The sequence below is a fragment of the Ranitomeya variabilis genome, chromosome 6 (genome assembly GCF_051348905.1).
Source record: "Ranitomeya variabilis isolate aRanVar5 chromosome 6, aRanVar5.hap1, whole genome shotgun sequence".
In the NCBI taxonomy this organism is placed as follows: Eukaryota; Metazoa; Chordata; class Amphibia; order Anura; family Dendrobatidae; genus Ranitomeya; species Ranitomeya variabilis.
The window spans coordinates 533,116,596-533,130,798 of NC_135237.1; the positions used below are offsets into that span (position 1 = coordinate 533,116,596).

Sequence of the window (14,203 nt, forward strand, 5' to 3'; positions counted from 1 at the left end):
AAATCTATACGTCTATGAAAAATTCGAACCACACTTTGATGACGTCCAGGTGAGGTCCAATTTTCATAGACCGAATTGGGAATCCAAATCTATAGGTCTGTGAAAAATTCGAACCGTACTTAGATGACATCCGGGTGGGGTCCAATTTTCATAGACCGAATCGGGAATCCAAATCTATAGGTCCGTGAAAAATTCGAACCGTACTTAGATCAGAATAATCACACCATTTTTCTGCTACGTGGAAAATACTGCCTTGTGAATGAGTCCTAAGGTTGGGTAGGGTTTGGAACATTTGTATCAGCTTAGGCCTGTAATGTTTATATCAGCGTCGGAATATCCAAGACATTTGATAATCCAGAATATAGTACAGAAATGTAAGTTTGTGGAAGTTGTAGGACAATTATTCACACTGAACTAGGAGGATTCCGGCAAGAGATTCATCTGACAAAACTGCAAAGCGAGGCATCTTCAGATTTCCTTTACGTGGCAGAAAAATCTATATCCACATCAGGCTGCGGAAGCCGACGGCTCTTAGATTGGAACAGGCCCCTCTTATCTAATATATGACTTGTGTTTGTTACCATCTTGGTATTTGGCACAAAGCTAGATCGGATTAGGAACAGAACGACAGACTTATCTGACTGAGAAAAGGAAGAGTCAGCTCCGCCATGGAAAACTTCTCCGAGACTTGTGCAATTCAAGGTGATCCAAGTTTCACCTTTCAGAGTAACTGCAATTTCAGGAAACTTTTGACATAAAGATGTCCGAAGTTTTGAAAAGTGCTGAAACTGCTGGCCAAATCTCTAAGGCCACATTCACACACAGCTTTTCGAGGTGTTCAAATACAATGTACAATAACGGGTGTTCAAACAGAAACCACTTCAGGAAACGTTCCTTCTTTGGAGAGTTTTCTTTTTAAGCGGTTTTGATGAGTTTTGGAAAAGTTTTGTATTTAGCCTTTTGATTGAACAGTGCTTGCTTTTGAGCGGATTCCATCAGGATCAGCTTCAAAGAAGCGGCAGGCACTTTCTATTTTCCACCAGGTGTTTTTCCAAAGCTTTTCAGTAAAGGAAAACTTTTTTTTTTTTTTTTTTTAAAAAAAGGTGCATTTCCCATATAAATGATTAATAGAAGAATTTTCCATGTGTTTTTGGGGCAGGCTTTTTTTTTTTTTTAAAGCAGATTTAGTAGTAGGAGTTTATCGGCTTCTAAGACCCTCTGCACTGCTACCCAAAGTCAGCTGATTTAAGGTGATGGGCCTAGCACTCAATGGAGGAACCCGCTTGTTTCAACACCTAGGTCCACGATTAAAGGGAATGTGACAGCAGGGACAACACCTATAAACCAATTACGGTACATGGCGGCATTTGTCTTTTAAAGCGGATTGCAGACTCCCATTGTGTGGGACAAGTTCACATTACATTACTTCTTTTATCTAACTTCTTTTGCAGCATATTCTGACTAATCCAAAATGCGCACTCTACGTATGGATCAGTCCTGCCCAATCTCCAGATAGCAGGCCCACTGAGGCGTGACCGAGATCCCAGAGCTGCCCTTACACTCTCATCCCCGAGATCCCAGAGCTGCCCTTACACTCTCATCCCCGAGATCCCAGAGCTGCCCTTACACTCTCATCCCCGAGATCCCAGAGCTGCCCTTACACTCTCATCCCCGAGATCCCAGAGCTGCCCTTACACTCTCATCCCCGAGATCCCAGAGCTGCCCTTACACTCTCATCCCCGAGATCCCAGAGCTGCCCTTACACTCTCATCCCCGAGATCCCAGAGCTGCCCTTACACTCTCATCCCCGAGATCCCAGAGCTGCCCTTACACTCTCATCCCCGAGATCCCAGAGCTGCCCTTACACTCTCATCCCCGAGATCCCAGAGCTGCCCTTACACTCTCATCCCCGAGATCCCAGAGCTGCCCTTACACTCTCATCCCCGAGATCCCAGAGCTGCCCTTACACTCTCATCCCCGAGATCCCAGAGCTGCCCTTACACTCTCATCCCCGAGATCCCAGAGCTGCCCTTACACTCTCATCCCCGAGATCCCAGAGCTGCCCTTACACTCTCATCCCCGAGATCCCAGAGCTGCCCTTACACTCTCATCCCCGAGATCCCAGAGCTGCCCTTACACTCTCATCCCCGAGATCCCAGAGCTGCCCTTACACTCTCATCCCCGAGCTGCACTTAGGCCGGGGTCACACTAAATCAGTATTTCACAAACTCCAGTCCTCATGGACCCCAGAGGTCATGTTTTCAGGATTTCCATAGTGTTGCACAGGTGAGAAAATTCCTGATGCCTTGATAATACTTCCACTACTTGCGCAATACTAATGAAATCCTGAAAACATGACCCGTGGGGTCCGTGAGGACTGGAGTTTGGGAATCACTGCACTAAACGTATGGAAAAATCGGTCTTAGTCTCTTTGCTGAGAGTCGCACAAGTGTTCTCTGTATGGTCATCGGTGTGTAATGCGTTTGCAATGTGATGATGTGATTTTCTTGCACCTACAGTACAATGGTGTTAGGTGCGGGGATGTTCTCCGAGGACTTGTTTACCGCACACCCATGCCGGGACCGGCCTCCTACTGCCAAAGGGACTTCTCTATATAAAGACTCCGGCGATCAGTTCATCTTACTGTAAATTCCCCGATAATGAAACCAACACGGGAGCGCAGATTATCAAGGCTTTTATTAGAAAAGTTATACATAACACGGCATATCAACTATATTCAGGAACAATTATTCTCAAGAAGCGATGAAAACCGACCAAATGGTGTAACAAGATTAATCTCTATAATTAGAACATCCACGTTATCTACAATATCTTTATACAAAGTGGGGAGGGGGCTCGGAGGCACGTCATATAGAAAAGAGCAAAGCACGCGTAAAGCTTTTTTTTTTTTTACATTATTGTGGATGGGGAAACTGCACGAAAAATGCTTAAAATATTAATTTCGTTGACTTGTTTTCTCCCCTGTGTGGTTGGGGGGGGGGGGGGGGGAGTAATACCCTTTAAAGCCTGGTGGATGACAATGTAAGACTGTAGAAAAAAAAAATTAAGTGAAGCTCTTTTTAACGGCAAATCATATTTAAAGCCAGAAATTTTGTGCCGGTTATCTCTCGAAATCCCTTGTATAGCGGTCAGAGCTCCAAAGCTCCAAATTACCTCCATAGACAAACTGAATGATGAAAACCTACACCACTAGAGGGAGCTGGAGAGGTTACTGCATACAGGATGCTCTAGGCTCCCTCTAGTGGTGGCTGGCAGATACGCACGCAGACTTAAAATTCAAATTGGCCAATGCAGAGCACTTAGGTGTGACTAAACCTGTGATATTTTGGATGCCCTTAAATGCGGTGGGTCAACGATTGTGTAAATCGCCGGACAGAATTACTCAGCGGTGTATGGGCCCATAGACAAAGCGGTATTCTCAGCTCCAAGATGATATCCCAATATGTAGTAGGTATAATATTAGCAAATACCTCTAATTACAACTGTAGTATATAGTTCTACTGATTCGCTATGTCACTTACACCATGTGCAGGGCATTGACGCCGCCTTTGGTATCCATGGTTATGACCAGTAAGAACTGTCACATTATCAGTGGTCGTAACCATGGATACCTAAGCTACTGTAATGCCCTGCAAAAGGGGTAAGTGACACAGCAAACCAGAAGAACTGTACTAAATTGCAATTTGTAGGTATTTGCTATTATACCTACTACATACTGGGATACGATCTTGGAGATGGGAATAGCCCTTTAATGAAATATTAAACAGCGCCAAAACTTTAGCTCAGATATAGTCATTTATGAAATTGTATTTTTTGTAGTCAACTTTAATAAATTAAAAAGATCTTAAATAGGAAATTAAAGGGACCATTAGTGAAATATTGTACTGACCTGCCATTCCCCACTGCAAAACTATAACTTCCAGCATAAACAGAGAGGCTACAGCTGTCAGGGCATGCTGGGAGCTGTAGTAGAACATGATCTTTATACACATATAATAAATGATCTACAATATCAGCCAGGCTTGATAAAGATTTTAAATTTGTGTATTTTTTGGAAATCAAAGAGGCAAAACACAGCAGTGTGCAGTATTTATGGCCGGAACGTACACATACAGATATATGGCGATATGTGAGACATGATACAGGAGCTGTATACCAGTAAGGTCCAGCAGGGCATCGCCTTCACCTCGGCCTCGCACGTCCTACATTATGGCCGGACAGACTGGGAAATTAATGGACTTTCTCAGCAGAAAGGTCATTATACAAAGATACACAATGAAGAATCTTTAATTTTAAAGAACTGTGTCACGGTTACCTGTCGTCTCTCCTGGAAATGTCTAAACAAGACAAAAGAACTATAGCTATTATTATTGGAAAATAATATGATCATCCTGTCGGCGTGAAAAATGCTGCCAGATCAGATACAAAGATTGACAGAGCGTTCATTCTCCAGGGGGGTAATCTTATCCCCTTCTCTGTACATTTTGGGGAAATTAAACTAAGATTTTATGCTTGAATGCAAAAAAAAAACAAAAAACCCCAAAACATACATTACTTAGCTTTCCTTTAATGCCTTAAAATACTACTAAAATGTCATTATTTACACTCAGTTTAAATTTACAAAAGTAGAATAAGAGCCAATAAAAAACCCAAATGAAAACAAAACAAAGACAGATTTGGCCATTCCTAGGGAAGTCGCCTTGTGTTCTAGTTCTGGGGGTCCCGGGTGAGTAGTGAGGGAAGTTACACAGCTTGGTGGGCTGCGAAGATAAGTCCTCGGTTATATGCCCAGAAGCCATTTAATTTGGTACTAAAAGTACAGACACTTCTATACCGACGCATAGACCTGAGCCATATACGAGTGGGAATCCTGCCAGCAGCATGTTCTCTGCATAGGCAGAAAATATTCTGTCTCAGCTCCTCATTATAGCAGCTGGGCAGTGAATGAGATTTCCCGAAATCCGCAATGTTAAATGATTAGTGCTATTGAATTATGTCGCCAACAACTACGCAAGTGAAGAAAATCTGCCGCATTTCTGCAACAAAATCTGCATCCGATATCATTGCAGTAGATTTACATTGCAGATAAGTCTTAAGGATCTTATCGATACACGTGGAGGTCATAGACTTGATATTGATAGTCATGACAGATTTTTCCGGCCCCCGAAGACCCAGTGAGCACAGGTCTATACATGCATTCCTCCATGAGACCACACGTCGGACTAGGTGTGAATTAGGAGGTGTCAGGAATATTAAATTGTTGACCATAAGTAATTAAACTGGAAATAGAAAAAAAAAAACTAAAAGAATTGTCTGGAACTACCAGGAACATAGATGGGTTAATAGAAAACTCAGAAGAACAAGAACAGGGTGAAAAAAAAAGGCCAATGGTGAAAAATCAAAGAGCAAGTGAAAGAGGAGGAGATCCAGATAGTAAATACTTAGTAGGAAATATTTCTGCAACTTTAAAACCAAAAACGTTGAAAATAGAGGTAACTTCTTCTATCCAATCAAACAAACAGCGGAGCGCAAAAACAATAAAAAAAAAAAAAAAAAAAAAAAAAAAAGTGTAAAACTGGGTTTTGCGATGCTTATGGCGGCCAACACTGCACACTGCTGCCCTCCACATTTGCTCACCGCACTCTGAACACTTTTTTTTTTTTTTTTAACCTCAGCAGAACTTGTAAAATGAGTCAGTGACTAAAGACGATGGAGATCACATTCACCCATCCACATTTAAAACCCATAAAAAATAGATGTTGCATTGGAAAAATAAAATAAAAACGGGACAAACTTTTTACATTTGAAACCAGCCATGAGCCAATAGGATAGCCTTGTGTGACATGACCAGCGTGAGCCGGTGCTGATCGGCATGGGGGTCACTTTTCATCACGCCGCTCTGCCATGCGAGCTCCGGCAGGCAGGATTTGTACAGGCTGGGAAGTCGCTTGCTTTGGCGGATGCAGAAAGCCAAATCACACCACATGAAACCTGGGTCCTGGCGTGGCGATGATGTCGCTGTAGGGCTCCTCCTGGGTAAGTTCAATGGCCTGTTGCTTTTTAAGGACCAGGAAGCTGTAGAACTTGGCCGCTGCTTGCTTCCGGTTTGTGTTTCGACACAGGTCAAGCAAACTGATGGACTCGGCGCCGGTTCTGGCGAGGACTCGCTGCAAATAAAAAAACAGAAAAAAAAAATCAGCAAAGCCCAAAACCTAAGATTTAAAGGAGGTTGTCAAAAAGTGTTTTTCTTCATTGGATGCTTTTAAAATAATAAACGGAGGTATAATCCATTACTAGCAGCTGCATCGATCTAGTGTAGGACGCTCCGGGGATCTGTCCTGGCTCAGGAAGAAACGTCTGTCCTCTCAGACGCCACTGGACCAATGAAGTATGTCATTGGCTGCAGCAGTCAGGTGACTACAACACATCAGAGAATCATCCAATGACACGCTCTTCTGTTAGTCACATGACCGATGCAGCAAATCCCTGGCTTCAGTGGTCATGTGACTTCCATACTGAGCGTCCTACACTGGATACACGGAGCTGCTGTTAGGAGAGTGTGCCTTTATAATGTTAAAAGCATCCATGCCTAAAAACAAGTATCTGCTGGACAATCCCTTTAAACTATTTTAACTAAAGGGTAGATTTACTACTTTCACTTCCTAGACTTTGGAGAACCATGACCCATTTGGCAAGTGGGATAAGCCATGGTGGATGAGCTTTAGCAAATCTGAAGAGCAGGTCACAGTCCTTTAGTAACCAGCAGGTGAATATGTATATACTTATCCAATGGGGAGGGCCAACTAGTCAGTGACCACCTATATAGCTACATGTACATTGTGCCCTGACCCATGTAGCGGAGATGGCACAAGGCGTTCAGACCAGGAGCTCCAGATGCTGCACCTGCATCGCACCGTGTATGTGGAGGTAGAATCAGAGGCACGAGGCGCAGGTACAGGATGAGGCCTGTAAAAGCCATATTTACTATTGGGCCCAGGATGTGAGTACCGAGAAGCATGTACCTGGCCTTGTAACAAACACTAACCCGCAATTAATTTTACAAAAAAGATAAAAAAGTCAGGATTATTCCCCAGGTAAATTTTTTACTCCGCTTATGAAATGGCTTTAAATGCAAAGGGCCAATACTAATCCCTTTACTGTTGGATCGGCATTACAAGGCATATGCCCCGAAGGTTTAGTAAAAAAAAAAAGTCTAGACATAAAAAATGTATTTGTACACGTGTCTATATGCAATGGGAAAAACTGATGCGTATAATGGGATCATCTGTGAAATTATTTATAGTTCAATAAAACAGCACAAAGGACCCCAAAAGCTCGATAGATTTTTTTCACGTGCAGGGCTATAATGGATGAGGATGCAGTGATGGTGCGCGTCACTCATCCACCAGCGTAGAGAGATAAAACTATACAGATACGAGGTGTCGGCGATTACTATCGGCACAGTACCTGAAGGCCGTGCAGCATCTGCTGAGTCCTCTTGTTCCAGCGCCGTTCCTCCTGGTCCTGCTCCGTCCCGGTGGTGTCTTCCTCCTGCAGTAACAAGAACAGCAATGAGGAACATCTGCGAGTCCTGATCAATATTCATAGGATATCAAGCCAAGGAGAAAACAAATTCATATTTCTCACTATCTCCGGAGCACCGAGCTCTCGTATTAAACCACCCGCTTGTCTGGTACATCGCAAATGACTCTCCAGTCTCCTCAGAAAATATTTGGTGAAACAGATTTTTTTGAGATGTTAAAACCACAGATGTGTTTAGTTGGCTGGAGATATGACGACGTACTGTGGTGTCATTTCAGGAGCACACACATCGGTGACTGTGCCAAAAGCTATACTGCAGGTGGAAATTACAGATGGGGACAATAGTGAAGGCTGCGGACCCCGAGCACAAAGGGCTAGAAACATGACAAGACACCAACCGGGGCAGAGATCCACGCGGCAGGAAAACATAAAAAAAAAAATACTCCTGCAGGGTTGGAGCGATTGGGAGTCTTCACATCATCCATTACCTTGTATTTTTAAGACCTACATGGCCATGGGGTCTGTTGCTGATGTACAAAGTTGGTGACAAGAGTCCCTATAAATGCTGTTCTTAGGCTACATTCACATTTGCGGTCAGCGCCGCAGCGTCGGGCGCCGCCGCATGCGTCATGCGCCCCTATATTTAACATGGGGGCGCATGGACATGCGTTGTGCTGCGTTTTGCGCCGCATGGCCGCAAGCGTTGGACGCAAGAAACGCATCAAGTTGCATTTTTTTTGCGTCCAACTTTCGGCCAAAAACGACGCATGCGGCGCAAAACGCAGCGTTTTAGCGTGCGTTTTGCCGCGTTTTTGTTTGCGTTGTGCGCTGCGGCGCCGACGCTGCGGCGCACAACGCAAATGTGAACGTAGCCTAAGTGAGCCTTTTTTTTTTTTTTTTTTTTAAACACATAAGTGAAGGAGATAATTTTCTGAAGCCCATGATTAACCCCCGTGAGTTAAAAACTCCCCCTTTTAGGTGGTTATCTTTAGCACACAAGCACGGTGATCCCTACCTCCTCCTCCTCCTCAAACTCTTTTTCCTTCTCTTTCTCAGGAATGAGGTTGAGTTCGGGGATCAGGTCGTTAAGATTCTGCGGTTCCTCAGGAGGAAGCTCCACTGGTGGCATCTCGATCTGAGGCTCTGGCTCCTGCTGCAATACAAAAACCCACAATGTGAATGTGCAATTATACGTAGATTTCACGCCTGCCAAATAGAAGCAAGCGTTTCCAATGTATCTGGTGTACGCTGTGCACAATCAGCGATTCGGCAGGCTGGCACTCACCGGCAGTAATGGCTCTGGCTCCATTTGCTGGGAGTCGCGTTTCACGCCTTGCTCTTGTGGCTGAGGAGGTGGTGGCATCACGGTTTCATCCAGATGAGTCCTGCTTCCCTCCATCATGGACTCCTGTAGTCTGCTAGCTTCCTCCAAGATGGGCTGATCTATAGGGCACAAGACAAGACTTTACTAAAACATAATGAGCAGCCGTCTAGTTAGAAAGTCTCGGATTAAAGGCCGGATGAAAGCCCATCAGTGTTAGTTGTGGAGTGCTGGTGAGTAGTCTCCATACAGTTTACATTTAGCCATCGCGGAAGCAGCAAACAAACAATTGGTGCATGTGCCAGGTCATCAATACATCACTCCATGACAGTCAACGGGTTCTCACTTTCCATCCTCCAGAGAGGGTGTGATGGCACAGCTCAGAACTGTGCTTTCACCCATCTTGGTGGCAGAGGCAGCTTTTGACCAGTACATTACAATTTTACCAATTTAATAAGATGGGACGACCCCTTTCATTTTCAACCCACACGTAACCATCATGGAGTATTTGACCCCATTGTTATTAGAAGGTAAAGCAGAAGTGGCAAATGCTGAGCACGTACCGATAACATCCTGCTGCCTCATCTCCTCTCTTGGAACATCAGGATTCTCAAACTCCTTCAGGAACTCGTCCAAGTTGTCGGCTTCACCTCCTTTCTTTCTCTTTCGGAGCTCATCAGGTACCACAGGGGTGAGGCATCTAGTGAACAGCTGACAGGACAAAACAGATGGGTACTGAGTAAAGGAGCAAATATTCACACTAAGACATTAGCCCAGAACAAAACTGGGAACAGAACTGTCCTCCCACCTCTCCTCCTGTCCCCTCTTTGACCTGTTACAATCTGGCTTCCGACCACATCACTCAACTGAAACTGCCCTAACTAAAGTGACTAACGACTTACTAACCAAGAACAAGCGACACTACTCCGTCCTCCTCCTGGACTTGTCCACTGCCTTCTACACTACTCTGTCCTCCTCCTCCTGGACCGGTCTTCTGCCATCGACACTGTGGACCCCTCCCTCCTGTTACAGATTCTCTCATCTCTTGGCATCACTGACTCGGCCCTATCCTGGATCTCATCATATCTAACAGACTGGACTTTCAGTGTCTCCCACCCCCACACCACCTCCTCACTTCGCCCCCTGTCTGTGTTCCACAAGGTTCAGTCCTAGGGCCCCTGCTCTTCTCCATCTACACCTTCGGCCTGGGACAGCTCATAGAATCCCACGGTTTACAATATCTCTACGCCGATGACACGCAGATCTACCTATCTGGACCTGACCTCACTTCCTCACTGACCAAAATCCCTCAATGTCTAACTATCTCGGCCTTCTTTTCTGCTCGCTTTCTAAAACTAAACATGGACAAAACAGAATTCATCTTTCCCCATCTCACTCTACCCCTCCATCAATGTCAATGGCTGCTCACTTTGCCCGGTCACGCATGGTCGGTGCCTCGGGGTGATCCTTGACTCTGCCCTTTCTATCAAGCCACATATCCAAAGCCCTTGCCTCCTCCTGCCGACTCAAACTCGCACATTTACCAAATCCTTGCATTCCTTGACTAAAACCACAAAAACACTAGTGCACGCCCTTATCTCCCGCCTTGACAACCTGCAACCTCCTACTCTCTGGCCTCCCCTCTAGCACCTCTCCAATCCATCCTACACTCTGCTGCTCGACTAATCCACTTATCTCCCCGCTATTCCCCAGCCTCTCCTCTCTGCCAGGCCCTTCATTGGCTTCCTATTGTCCAGAAGCTTCAGTTCAAAACACTAACAATGACATACAAAGCCATCCACAACCTGTCTCCTCCATACATCTGTGACATGGTCTCCTGGTACTTATCTACACGCAACCTTCGATCGTCTCATGATCTCCTCCTCTACTCCCCCCTCATCTCTACTTCCCACAACTGCATAGAAGACTTCTCCTTTGCTTCCCTCATACTCTGGAACTCTCTACCCCAGCACATCAGACTCTCGCCTACCATAGAAACCTTCAAAAAGAACCTGAATACCCACCTCTTCCGACAAGCCTACAGCCATCCTCTGTCTGCTGAACCGCCGCACAACCAGCTCTACCCTCTCCTACTGTATCCTCACCCGTCCCCTGCAGACTGAGCCCTCGCGGGCAGGGTCCTCCCTCCTCCTGTACGTCTGTGTGCCTTGTTTTACTCATGTTTATTGTACTTGTCTATATTTGCCCCGTTCACATGTAAAGCATCATGGAATAAATGGCGCTATAAAAATGTATAATAATAGAAAAAAGTCTTGTGGCTACGAACAGGAAAATTTACCTTCAGAAGTCGGGAGTTCCACAGAGGCTGAGCAGGCAGAGAGAAGAGCTTCTCCACGCCACCCGTCTCCTTCCACATCATCAGCTTCTTTGTGGGGGGCGCCAGGTCCAGGGTGGTGACTATGTCGGAGTAGTCGCTCAGCTGGGCACGGATGGTCTTACTGTCCAACTCCTTTACACTGTCTACAATCAGCTTCCTTTTCCGCTTGGCTTTAGTTTCCTTAACTGTTGACATTAAAGGGGATTATTCATTACAGATTAATCAAGATTAATCAGCGCTGGGGTCCTGAGCTCAGATCCCACCAATGACAATATATGCAAGGAGTTTGAATGTTCTCCCCATGTTTGTGTAGGTTTCCTCGGGGTACTCTGGTTTCCTCCCATACTCCAAAGACGGTGATAGGGAATCTAGATCGTGAGCCCCATCGGGGACAGTGATGTCTTTTAAACTGCTGCAGAATACGATAACGCTATATAAGCAAGGCATAAACAAAGGAATTCATCATCAGAATCCTTTTTATCCCACACTGAAAGGAATTTGTCACCAGATTTTACTACCCCATCTGAAAGCAGCTTGATGTAGGGGCAGAGACCCGCATTCGAGCAATGTGTCACTTACTGAGCTGTTTGCTGAAATTCGTTTTTTATAAAAACACTTAAATGTTGCAGATCTTTCAATTCTCAAAATACAGAACTGTGTATAATCATGAACACACCACTGATTGGTGTACTCTGCATAGGCACAAATCTGCCAAACTACCATCACTGGTGGGGGAAGGGGTTATACAGAGCTCATGCAAATGGAGGACTACAGGGCGGCACGTTTACTAGTCGTAGTGATAAATCTGGTCTGGGTCTCTATTGCTGCCAGTGTCAATTTAGCTTTTTTGAAAGAGCAGGTCACAACTGGGATATTGCAAGATATGAAGTATAAAATGTAACCATTAAAAAAAAATGAATACAAATAAATCAACATTAAGGCTAGGTTCACATTTGCGGTTGAGTCTGCAACATCTCGTCCGCAACCGCAATGCAAAACGCATGCATGATAACGCTGCGTTTTTTTCTGCATCAACTTACGCATGACTTATAAAAAAAACCTCAACATTTGCACGCATTCACGTTTCTTATGCGCATGCGTTTGATAGGAAAAACTGTTTCAAGAATAATTTTCTTGACACAAGCTACGCCCAATGGGCATGTCTCATGGGATTTCTGTATATAAACCCTGGTGCAAACGCAAGCAGTTGCGTACACATGCGTTCCCATAGACTGTAATGCGTTTATTTGATGCACTCCTTCTGCAAGCGTCTGCATGTGTATGGTGGCCGAAATTTGCAGCAACAAAAATTGTAACATGGTGCGTCAGCCGCAGACCACGAAGCAAACGCATGCACCTGCGTCTACAACGTAAAAGATAGGAAATCAAGATGCATGCGGATGTATGCGTATGAAACGCTGCGGACACAACCGCAAATGTCAAACCAGCCTAATACCTGGTTTAACCAGTAAGTCGTTTCTCTGAGGACACATGCCCCTTTAATGAAAATCTAGAACAACCATCTTTTATTAAGATCCATTCCCACCTGATCACCTAATTAACCACGATTGTATAAATTGTAATGTTACCTGTAATGTCGATAGGCTCCAGTGCAAAAGCTTCCTCTTCATTGGGAACTAAAGTAGTCTGGTCGGTCATGGTGGGCAGGGGCTCCACAGGATCCACAGAATCAGGGCTGTCTGGTCCACCCACTGAAAGCCAAGAGAGGGCATGAGGGTCAGATGCGCCATCAAGGAGCAAACATCTAAAGCACTTGTGAGTAAGACAGACACTCACTTGAAACAACATCGTCATCATCCATGTCATCTTCGCGGGGAGGCTGCTGCGGCATTACAACTCCTTCCTCCGGAATCGCTGGTGGATCGTCGAAGATGCCGCCTCCATCATTGCTTAAGAGTTTATCATCTGATGAAACAGAACGGGAGAAATCGGATAAGAATATATTTTATATATATATATTTTTTATGAAAGCCACACACACGTACACGTCTCCTGCCTGACCTTTATAATAAGACCACCAACATTCATCCTGCCTACAACTAACTGGTCGGTAAGCTGTGATCCATACCCAGTATGCCGCCGTCGTTGACCTCTCCAAAGTTGTCATCCTTGTACTGCTCCTCAAACTCCAGGTGGTTGGTCTTCTCATTGAGCTCACTGGCGTTCTGCTCCGGCTCCAGTAACAGGTTGGAGGCGCTGGTACTGACCAACATGTCGTCCTCAAACGCACTACCTTCCCGCATCATTTCTCGGTCATCCATGCCAAAGTCACCTGCAATATCGATAATCCATTAATGCAGCAAGAATCTATATGCAACCAGCGAACTAAGAGTTTAGTAGCAAATATGTAATCCAGAGTTGATACTTTAATGCAGATCACAAAGATAAAAAATAAAAAGGGCCAATTGTGCACCTATATTATCAATCCTTTTTAGACATTGGCCACTGTGCATAATATCCCGCGTCTTGAGGACGGCAATCACATACTGTGGCTTTGTTGTACTTGTTAGCATGTGATGAGCTAATGTCATTTGTTCGTTCTTCAGGTAATCAGCACAAACTGAACACCACAATTAAAGAGAGTTTAATTTCCCTTTTAGAAAACGTTTCCCTATAAGTACAGTTCACTGAAAATAATGTGCGCTTCACTTACCCTCCTTGGGTCCAGCCGTGTCTGCTGCTGGCTCAGTTGCAGCAGTGATGTCACATCGACACCGCTGCAGCCAATCACTGAGCCCTGTGGCGATGACTATGCAGATGGCATGAGCCACAGAGCTCCGTGATGCTAATGTAACGGTCAAAACTTAACGCGGGGCAGCAGTGGAGACTCGCGCTGGACTAAGAGCACAACTCATTTTGTAACTAAGGTCTGTGAATACAGGTAAAGTTTCCTGACCGGGACCACCCTTTAAGACTCTAGAGGGCTATACTTAGTTACAGGAGCTCACCGCTCCACAGCT

The 14,203-nt window shown here is 45.0% G+C and overlaps 1 protein-coding gene across 2 annotated transcripts in view; it reads right to left on the bottom strand.

Moving 5' to 3' along the window:
- Window positions 1-2,680: 2,680 nt before the first annotated feature.
- RAD21 (RAD21 cohesin complex component) overlaps window positions 2,681-14,203 on the bottom strand; it is a 29,428-nt gene continuing 17,905 nt past the window's right edge. For both annotated transcript variants that reach the window (XM_077271111.1, XM_077271112.1), the window contains exons 6-14: window positions 13,312-13,515; window positions 13,020-13,148; window positions 12,812-12,934; window positions 11,184-11,407; window positions 9,448-9,595; window positions 8,849-9,006; window positions 8,579-8,716; window positions 7,489-7,572; window positions 2,681-6,188 (exon numbers count right to left, since the gene is read on the bottom strand). In XM_077271111.1, the coding sequence (XP_077127226.1) occupies window positions 5,997-6,188; window positions 7,489-7,572; window positions 8,579-8,716; window positions 8,849-9,006; window positions 9,448-9,595; window positions 11,184-11,407; window positions 12,812-12,934; window positions 13,020-13,148; window positions 13,312-13,515 (1,400 nt within the window). In that variant the 3' untranslated portion in view covers window positions 2,681-5,996. The remainder of the gene's footprint in view (window positions 6,189-7,488; window positions 7,573-8,578; window positions 8,717-8,848; window positions 9,007-9,447; window positions 9,596-11,183; window positions 11,408-12,811; window positions 12,935-13,019; window positions 13,149-13,311; window positions 13,516-14,203) is intronic.